This window comes from Pithys albifrons, chromosome 10, assembly GCF_047495875.1.
Source record: "Pithys albifrons albifrons isolate INPA30051 chromosome 10, PitAlb_v1, whole genome shotgun sequence".
Classification (NCBI taxonomy): domain Eukaryota; kingdom Metazoa; phylum Chordata; class Aves; order Passeriformes; family Thamnophilidae; genus Pithys; species Pithys albifrons.
The window spans coordinates 32330481-32340036 of record NC_092467.1 but is presented as its reverse complement, the minus strand read 5'-3'; the positions used below and the strand labels follow the sequence as shown (position 1 = coordinate 32340036).

The 9556-nt window shown below is 54.4% G+C and overlaps 2 protein-coding genes across 3 annotated transcripts in view; both read right to left on the bottom strand.

Moving 5' to 3' along the window:
- The window catches only part of LEPROT (leptin receptor overlapping transcript), a 10898-nt gene extending 8368 nt beyond the window's left edge, over positions 1-2530 (bottom strand). For both annotated transcript variants that reach the window (XM_071565289.1, XM_071565290.1), the window contains exons 1-2: positions 2459-2530; positions 1010-1085 (exon numbers count right to left, since the gene is read on the bottom strand). In XM_071565289.1, the coding sequence (XP_071421390.1) occupies positions 1010-1085; positions 2459-2474 (92 nt within the window). In that variant the 5' untranslated portion in view covers positions 2475-2530. The remainder of the gene's footprint in view (positions 1-1009; positions 1086-2458) is intronic.
- Positions 2531-6278: 3748 nt separating this feature from the next.
- Positions 6279-9556, bottom strand: part of DNAJC6 (DnaJ heat shock protein family (Hsp40) member C6) — a 44944-nt gene continuing 41666 nt past the window's right edge. The window contains exon 19 of the mRNA XM_071565503.1: positions 6279-8119. Within this exon, the coding sequence (XP_071421604.1) occupies positions 8018-8119 (102 nt within the window). The 3' untranslated portion in view covers positions 6279-8017. The remainder of the gene's footprint in view (positions 8120-9556) is intronic.

The following is a 9556-nucleotide window of genomic DNA, read 5'->3' as shown; positions in this document are numbered from 1 at the left end:
GGCATTGTTACAGCCAAGTTTGAACCAACTGTGGGATGGGAGCAGCTTTCCCAAAGGAGAGGGATGGGAGCAGCTTTCCCAAAGGAGAGGGACGTGGGAAGGGAGCAGCTTTCCCAGAGGAGAGGGATGTGGGATGGGAGCAGCTTTCCCAGAGGAGAGGGATGTGGGATGGGAGCAGCTTTCCCAAAGGAGAGGGATGTGGGAAGGGAGCAGCTTTCCCAAAGGAGAGGGATGGGAGCAGCTTTCCCAAAGGAGAGGGATGGGAGCAGCTTTCCCAAAGGAGAGGGCTGTGGGATGGGAGCAGCTTTCCCAAAGGAGGGAGTTGTGGGATGGGAGCAGCTTTCCCAAAGGAGAGGGATGTGGGAAGGGAGCAGCTTTCCCAAAGGAGAGGGATGTGGGATGGGAGCAGCTTTCCCAGAGGAGAGGGATGTGGGATGGGAGCAGCTTTCCCAGAGGAGAGGGATGTGGGATGGGAGCAGCTTTCCCAAAGGAGAGGGATGTGGGAAGGGAGCAGCTTTCCCAAAGGAGGGGCCATCCCAGTGGCTGAGGGCACACCCTTCCACTCTCCTCTCTGTGTCAGAGCTCTCAGGAGCCTCCTCGGAATGTTTAAGGGTTACATGCATAGAAACACAGGTTTTTAAAGCTCTTTAGGTTGGAAAGGACCCCAAAGCTCCTCCAGTTCCAAGCCCTGCCATGCTCGGGGCTCTCCCACCCGGAGCCTTGGGGGAGGGCTGTTTAAAACAACAGGAAATTAAGATTAAAAGTGACCGTTTAGCAACTTGGCACCGCTTTTCCTGAGACAGCACCGAGCTGTTTGCAGCCTTCTTTTCACAATGGCAACGCAAACACGGGCTAAGGAAGCGGCATTTAAACCACAACAAAGTGCCACGTGTCCAGCGCCGGGGGAGCGCTGGGAGAGCCGCCCAGCCCGGCTCAGCTCCGTGCGAGCAGCAGCGCAGCTCGGGCCGGGAAGCAGGAGAAGCCTCGGGGGCCAGGCGGCCCCGCTCACCCGTAGTACTCCAGGGCGCAGCCCAGCATGAGGAACGTCAGCCCGATGGCTCCGCTGAAGGAGAGCGCCACGAGAGCTGCAACGGCACAGGGAGGGCGGTGAGGCGGGGACGGGCACCCCCTGACCAGGGGGCATCGGGGGCCAGGCACCCCCTGCCCGGGAACCACCGCACCGGGGACCGGGCACCGCCTCCCGGGGACCACCAGGGACCACCACACCGGGGACCACCACACCGGGGGCCGGGCATCCCCTCCCCGAGGACCACCACAGGGGAAGTCGGGCATCCCCTCCCCAGGGACCACCACAGGGGGGGCCGGGCATCCTCTCCCCGGGGATCACCGGGCACCACCACACCGGGGACCGGGCATCCCCTGCCCGGGAACCACCACAGGGAGGGCCGGGCATCCCCTGCCCGGGGACCACCACAGGGAGGGCCGGGCATCCCCTGCCCGGGGACCACCACAGGGAGGGCCGGGCATCCCCTGCCCGGGGACCACCACAGGGAGGGCCGGGCATCCCCTGCCCGGGGACCACCACAGGGAGGGCCGGGCATCCCCTCCCCGGGGACCACCACAGGGAGGGCCGGGCATCCCCTGCCCGGGGACCACCACAGGGAGGGCCGGGCATCCCCTCCCCGGGGACCACCACAGGGAGGGCCGGGCATCCCCTCCCCGGGCACCACTACACCGGGGGCCGGGCATCCCCTCCCCAGGGACCACCACAGGGGGGGCCGGGCATCCTCTCCCCGGGGACCACCAGGGACCACCACACCGGGGACGGGCACTGCCTCCAAGGGACCACCGGGCACCACCGCACCGGGAACCGGGCACCGCCTCCCGGGGACAACCAGGGACCACCACACCGGGGACGGGCACCGCCTCCCAGGGACCGCCGGGCATCCCCTGCCCGGGTACCACCACACCGGGGGCCGGGCATACCCTCCCCGGGGACCACCACACGAGGGGCCGGGCATCCTCTCCCCGGGGACCACCGGGCATCCCCTCCCCGGGTACCACCACACCGGGGGTCGGGCATCCCCTCCCCAGGGACCACCACAGGGGGGGCCGGGCATCCTCTCCCCGGAGATCACCGGTCACCACCACACCGGGGGCCGGGCATCCTCTCCCCGGGGACCACCGGGCATCCCCTCCCCGGGCACCACCACACCGGGGACGGGCACCGCCTCCCGGGGACCACCGGGCACCACCACACCGGGGAATGGGCATCCCCTCCCCGAGGACCACCACAGGGGGGGCCGGGCATCCCCTCCCCGGGCACCACCACACCGGGGGCCGGGCACCGCCTCCCAGGGGCCGGACATCCCTCCCCACGTTCCCAGCCGCTCTCCCCGCGCCGAGGCGATGATGCCCCTGGCGTTGAGGCGATGGCCCCGCGGGCAGCCCCGGGGAAGAAGGAAGGAGGAAGGGAAGAAAAAGGAGCGCTCGGTACCTTTGACGCCCGCCATGTCCGGGCTCTTGCGGCGACTTCCGCCTTCTGGCCACGCCCCCTCTCTCGCGTCACGTGACCTGTCCCTTTAAAAGGAGCGGGAGGCGCCCGGGAGCCTCTTTTGCGTCCCGCGAGCGCCGGGGGCGGGGCCTGCTGAGGGGCGGGGCCTGCTGAGGGGGCGGGGCCTGCTGAGGGGCGGCCCCTGCTGAGGGGGCGAGCTCGGCCCGTGTCCCCACACGAATATACCCCTTTATTTTACATATAGCGTGGGATAAAGGTCTGTGTGTGGTTCATAAATGTCTCCGTGTGCGCACAGGCGGGGCCCGAACACACAAACGCCATTTCAAAGAGCCCCTGAGCCGCTGCCGTTTCGCAGGACGCTCCTGAAAACGCCTCTTTTCACCCCAAAAAAGGGCTCTGGGCGCCCCTTTGCCTCGGGCGGTGCCACCTCAGGGGCTGCCCAGCAGTGCTGAGAGGGGGTTGTTTAAAGCAAAATATTTCAAGCCTTGGGGTTTTGAGCTGCCTTTTTTGACCCCACGTTTTTTACCCAAGAGCTGCCTTTTTACACCAAAAATGGCCTTTTTACCACAAGAATGGGCTCTTTGAGCCAAGGACAACCTTTCTGCCCCAAGAACAACCTTTTTGCTCCAAGAGCGGCCTTTTTGTTGCCCCAAGAACAACCTTTTTGCCCCAAGAAGGGCCTTTTTACCCCAAGAACAGGTTTTTTTACCCCAAGAACAGTTTTTTTACCCCAAGAACTGCCTTTTGTTGCCCCAAGAACTGCCTTTTTGCCCCAGGATCAGCCCTTTTACCCCAAGAATGGCCTTTTTACCCCAAGAACAGTTTTTTTGCCCCAAGAACAATCTTTTTGCCCCAAGATCAGCCCTTTTGCCCCAAGAACAGGTTTTTTGCCCCAAAAACGACCTTTTTGCCCCAAGAACGGCCCTTTTTGCCCCAAGAATGACCCTTTTTGCCCCAAGATCAGCCCTTTTTGCCCCAAGAATGGCCCTTTTTGCCCCAAGATCAGCCCTTTTGCCCCAAGAATGACCATTTTGCCCCAAGAACAGTTTTTTTGCCCCAAGAATGGCCCTTTTGCCCCAAGAATGGCCCTTTTTGCCCCAAAAATGGCCCTTTTTGCCCCAAGATCAGCCTTTTTTGCCCCAAGAATGGCCCTTTTTGCCCCAAGAACAAGTTTTTTGCCCCAAGAATGGTCCTTTTGCCCCAAGATCAGCCCTTTTACCCCAAGAAGAGTTTTTTTGCCCCAAGAATGGCCCTTTTGCCCCAAGATCAGCCCTTTTGCCCCAAGATCAGCCCTTTTGCCCCAAAAATGCCCCTTTTGCCCCAAGAATGCCCCTTTTGCCCCAAGATCAGCCCTTTTTGCCCCAAGAACAGCCTTTTTGCCCCAAGAATGGCCCTTTTACCCCAAGAAAAACCCTTTTGCCCCAAGAACAGGTTTTTTGCCCCAAGAATGGTCCTTTTGTCCCAAGAATGGCCCTTTTTGCCCCAAGATCAGCCCTTTTGCCCCAAGAATGGCCCTTTTGCCCCAAGAATGACCATTTTGCCCCAAGAACAGGGTTTTTGCCCCAAGAATGCCCCTTTTGCCCCAAGAATGCCCCTTTTGCCCCAAGATCAGCCCTTTTTGCCCCAAGAACAGCCTTTTTGCCCCAAGAATGGTCCTTTTGCCCCAAGAATGCCCCTTTTGCCCCAAGAAGAGGTTTTTTGCCCCAAGAATGGCCCTTTTGCCCCAAGAACGGCCCTTTTGCCCCAAGATCAGCCCTTTTGCCCCAAGAATGGCCCTTTTGCCCCAAGAATGGCCCTTTTGCCCCAAGAAAGGCCCTTTTGCCCCAAGAATGGCCCTTTTGCCCCAAGAATGGCCCTTTTGCCCCAAGAATGCCCCTTTTGCCCCAAGATCAGCCCTTTTGCCCCAAGAATGGCCCTTTTGCCCCAAGAATGGTCCTTTTGCCCCAAGATCAGCCCTTTTGCCCCAAGAATGGCCCTTTTGCCCCAAGAAAGGCCCTTCCAAGGGAGAGTTTGGACAGCCCAGGCAGCTTTTGTTCCCATCCCTCCCCTCCCTCCCTCTCACTCCTCCTTTCATCCCTCCCCCCATCCACATTTTCCCCCATCCCCATTACTAATTTGAAATCATTTAGAACCAGGAGGGCTAATTAAAACAGGCTCCCAGTGACAATCTGGGGCTGGCTTGGCTGTGGCTCTCTGAAAACCAGCAGAAGAGTGAGAGCAATGCCAGGTCGTTGCCCAAATAGTTGGGAAAAGCGCCTGGAATGGCACCCTGTGGAGAAGGACAGGTTTTAGTGGCCACTTCCAGCAGCCCAGGAGCTGCTGGGGGGGTTTGTTGATCTCCTCACAAGCACAGAACATACCTGGAGATGTTCACTGGAGCTTTTGAATGTCTGTACAAATGGCTTAGACCGGCCACAATCTCCTGGAGTATTTACAAAAATTACAGTAATTGAGGCAAACAGGAAAGCTGGACATTGAGATCCTCTGTCACCACCAGATGGGACAAGGAGGGTTTTGGGGTTTTTTTTGTAGTTAATTATTTTGATATAAATACATCCTAATCCTTTCATGCATCCATACAAACATCAGGGGTGGAAGGAATCGAAGCTGAACTGGCACAGGGGGGAGTTGGTGGAGAAAGTTTAATGATGGTTTGTGTTTTGTGAAGGGATGAGGATCCAGAGTTCTGTGCCATGACAAACTCCACACAAACCAAGGTTGTTTTCATCATTGCCCTTTTGCCCCAAGAACAGTTTTTTTGCCCCAAGAACGGCGCTTTTGCCCCAAGATCAGCCCTTTTTGCCCCAAGAATGGCCTTTTTGCCCCAAGAATGACCATTTTGCCCCAAGAACAGCCCTTTTCACCCCAAGAACGGCCCTTTTTGCCCCAAGAACAGTTTTTTTACCCCAAGAACAACCTTTTTGCCCCAAGATCAGCCCTTTTCCCCCAGGAATGGCCCTTTTACCCCAAGAAAGGCCCTTTCTGCCCCAAGATCAGCCCTTTTGCCCCAAGAATGGCCCTTTTGCCCCAAGAATGGCCCTTTCTGCCCCAAGATCAGCCCTTTTGCCCCAAGAATGGCCCTTCCAAGGGAGAGTTTGGACAGCCCAGGCAGCTTTTGTTCCCATCCCTCCCCTCCCTCCCTCTCACTCCTCCTTTCATCCCTCCCCCCATCCACATTTTCCCCCATCCCCATTACTAATTTGAAATCATTTAGAACCAGGAGGGCTAATTAAAACAGGCTCCCAGTGACAATCTGGGGCTGGCTTGGCTGTGGCTCTCTGAAAAACAGCAGAAGAGTGAGAGCAATGCCAGGTCGTTGCCCAAATAGTTGGGAAAAGCGCCTGGAATGGCACCCTGTGGATAAGGACAGGTTTTAGTGGCCACTTCCAGCAGCCCAGGAGCTGCTGGGGGGGTTTGTTGATCTCCTCACAAGCACAGAACATACCTGGAGATGTTCACTGGAGCTTTTGAATGTCTGTACAAATGGGTCAGACCGGCCACAATCTCCTGGAGTATTTACAAAAATTACAGTAATTGAGGCAAACAGGAAAGCTGGACATTGAGATCCTCTGTCACCACCAGATGGGACAAGGAGGGTTTTGGGTTGTTTTTGTAGTTAATTATTTTGATATAAATACATCCTAATCCTTTCATGCATCCATACAAACATCAGGGGTGGAAGGAATCGAAGCTGAACTGGCACAGGGGGGAGTTGGTGGAGAAAGTTTAATGATGGTTTGTGTTTTGTGAAGGGATGAGGATCCAGAGTTCTGTGCCATGACAAACTCCACACAAACCAAAGTTGTTTTCATCATTAAAAAAAGTCCATTATAGTAATGAGATCCTTTTTATTATATAGGCATAGGTCACAATATCTACAAATGTGAATGAGAAACAATAAACCAACAAATCACAGGAACATGATTCACATTCCAGTTATCTCTTTAAATAAGACAAGCACATACTGGATCAAAACATTAATAAATAACATCCAGTTTGTTACTATCCTCTTAAGGTCTTTTATATAAAAGGAGACCTATGTGTTGGTTTCACCTTTTCAGTTAATGGTGGTAAATAATGGACCAATACAACAAAAGGAGGAGTTTCATACAGAAAGCAACATACTTTGACACACTGGCTTTGCAGTAAGAGCTTTGCCACTCGAAAATGGAAGTGCCACAAGTAGTGGATTGTCTTGAGAAACCACCAGCTTTAAAGACTCACCTCAGATGGCAACCTGTTCCTGAAGCAGGAAACACAATTTCCTGCCCATCTGCTGAATGTCCCTCAAATACAGACACGACATGTTGGTAAATAAACTGCTACCTTTAGTTGCTCTACAAAAGAAGGCCAGAATTTGGGGTGAAGGTTGAATTTCCACTTGCTTTTTTAACTAGGAAAGCTGCTGGAGCTTTAGCATCAGAGCTATTTCCTTGTGATCTTATTGCTTTGGTCCAATATAAACTGTTGAGATAATCAATTTGCACTGTGTGTTCCTCAAAAATCACACCACGATCTGAAAAGTGAAGTTGCAACAGGTTGCAGCCTGCCAAGAGCCTTGGCCAAGAGCTCTGGAGCTGATAAAGGCAAAAAGGTGATACAAGTGGGCTGGGAAAAGTCTTCTGAATCCTCAGGAGGGGGAAGTGGTACCTACACACTGGGGAGTTTCTAAAACTTTGCAGCAGTGTTTTAATTTGTTGATCTTTCTTTTGTTCGATGGTTTCAAGCTGCTGATGAGAATTTAATGGGAAATGCAGGACCTGCTCATTCCTCAGTTTTACAGACATGGATTCACCCTTCTCCCCAAAACTGCTGTTTAACAAACCAGCCAAATGCTGTTTAACACCAACGACTTGTTGCTTGCTTACAAAGACACTTGCTGAGGAATTTCTGCTGCACATTTCACTGCTGGACTGTGAAGTGAAGAACAGGATTAATGCAGAAAGCAACAGGGAGCTGCCCCCCTGACCTAACCCAGGATTCAGCTTTGGCTCTATTCAGGCAGACTACACTATGTGAGCAATTAAGCAGCAAATGGTGACTGTTAGAAGTGTGTCTAAACCACATCTGAGCACTTAAATTTGAGAAAGTTTGATCCAAACCCAAGAGAAAAAAAAAAAGGTACATCCAAGTTTGGGCTTCACCACCAGTTGCTGAACTCAACTGAAGTGTTGCCATATCACATATCACAAAAAAAAAAATAAAGTAGGAAATTCACCAGCTACACTGTGTTGGAGACAGAACAATTCCACCTTTTCCCAGTATGTGTTCTCTCTCATCCCACTGGAATCCAAAGAAAAATATAAAAGTTACAAGAAACTGTAACCCCGAGGCTCTCGCAGGGCGAGCCAGGTGGCCAGAGTTCCTCTGAGCTCAGGATTCTTGAGACAAGTGTTAGGAAACCTTTCTCTTCTTCTTCAGGATGAGTATTAGGCTCGTAGTTTTCTGAATTTCCAGCCAGAGTTTGGTTGATCTGTGACATTTGTGACAAGAGACTATATAAGCACTAGCACGGCTCTGTGGTGGAGACTGAGAAGGTACCTAATACAAGGGTTTTTGTCCCTGGTTTTCAAATTCTGACCAGGCATCATTTAGCTCCATAAATATCATCTTTGCATATTGTTCATAGGGCTGTCCAGTGGCCTGCAATGAAAACACAGAGAGGGAGGTCACAGCTACCAAATCCAACCACCCACGGCTGACGTGTGAGCTGAGAGATTCCCAAGGAGTTGCTGATCACTCTCCAGGAATTTACACTCACTCCTTGACAAAAACAAGCTGCTCTGGGGAGCTGCTCACCTTGTTTACACCTGAAGAATATCTTGGCTCAGACCTCACAGCCCCCCAAGGGTGACAAAGCCCTTTCCCAAGGGCATAGTGAATGTAATTTAGGTGTTGCAAATTTGCTGATGACACCAAGTTGGGAGGGAGTGTCGACCTGCTGGAGGGCAGGAGGGCTCTGCAGAGGGATCTGGACAGGCAGGAGGGCTCTGCAGAGGGATCTGGAGAGACTTGAGGGATGGGCTGATTCCAATGGGATGGAGTTCAACAAGGCCAAGTGCAGGTCCTGCCCTTTGGCCACCCCAAGCCCTGCAGCGCTCCAGGCTGGGCACAGAGTGGCTGGAGAGCAGCCAGGCAGAGGGACCTGGGGGGGACTGAGGGACAGGAAGCTCAACAGGAGCCACCAGTGTGCCCAGGTGGCCAAGAAGGCCAATGGGATCCTGGCCTGGATCCAAACTAGCGTGGCCAGCAGGGCCAGGGCAGTGACCCTTCCCCTGGACTCTGCCTTGGGGAGGCCACACCTTGAGTGTTGTGTTCAGTTCTGGGGCCCCTCAGCTCAGGAAGGACATTGAGGGGCTGGAGCGGGGCCAGAGAAGAGCAACGAGGCTGGAGAAGGGACTGGAGCACAAGCCCTGTGGGGAGAGGCTGAGGGAGCTGGGGGTGTTCAGCCTGGAGAAGAGGAGGCTCAGAGGTGACCTCAGCACTGTCTGGAACTCCCTGAAGGGAAGTTCTGGCCAGGTGGGGGTTGGTCTCTTCTCCCAGGCACTCAGCAATAGGACAAGGGGGCACGATGGGCTCAAGCTCTGCCAGGGGAAATTGAAGTTGGAGATGAGAAAGAAATTCTTTGCAGAAAGAGTGCTCAGGGATTGGAATGGGCTGCCCAGAGAGGGGGTGGATTCCCCATCCCTGGAGATCTTTAAACACAGATTGGCCGTGGCACTGAGTGCCATGATCTGGTAAAGGGACTGGAGTTGGACCAAGGGTTGGACTCAATGATCTTGGAGGTCTTTTCCAACCCAATGGATTCTATGATTCTATGATTCTAAGGTGCTTTTGGCCTGCACTGAAGGTGAAGAGCTGCCACCTGACACAGCTCCTCCATAAAATCAGTATTCCTGCAAGCCTTGGGGCAGCCCACATCCATCCCAAGCCTTGCCCACCACCCTGAAGCCCTCAGGGCCTCCCTTTCCTTAGAAGTCCTCACCACAGGGCATCCCAGATGGAGTCACTGCACTCAGGTCAGCAAGACCCCAAGCTGGGTGATCAGATAACCTGACTGGTCCCTTCAGGAGTGTGAGT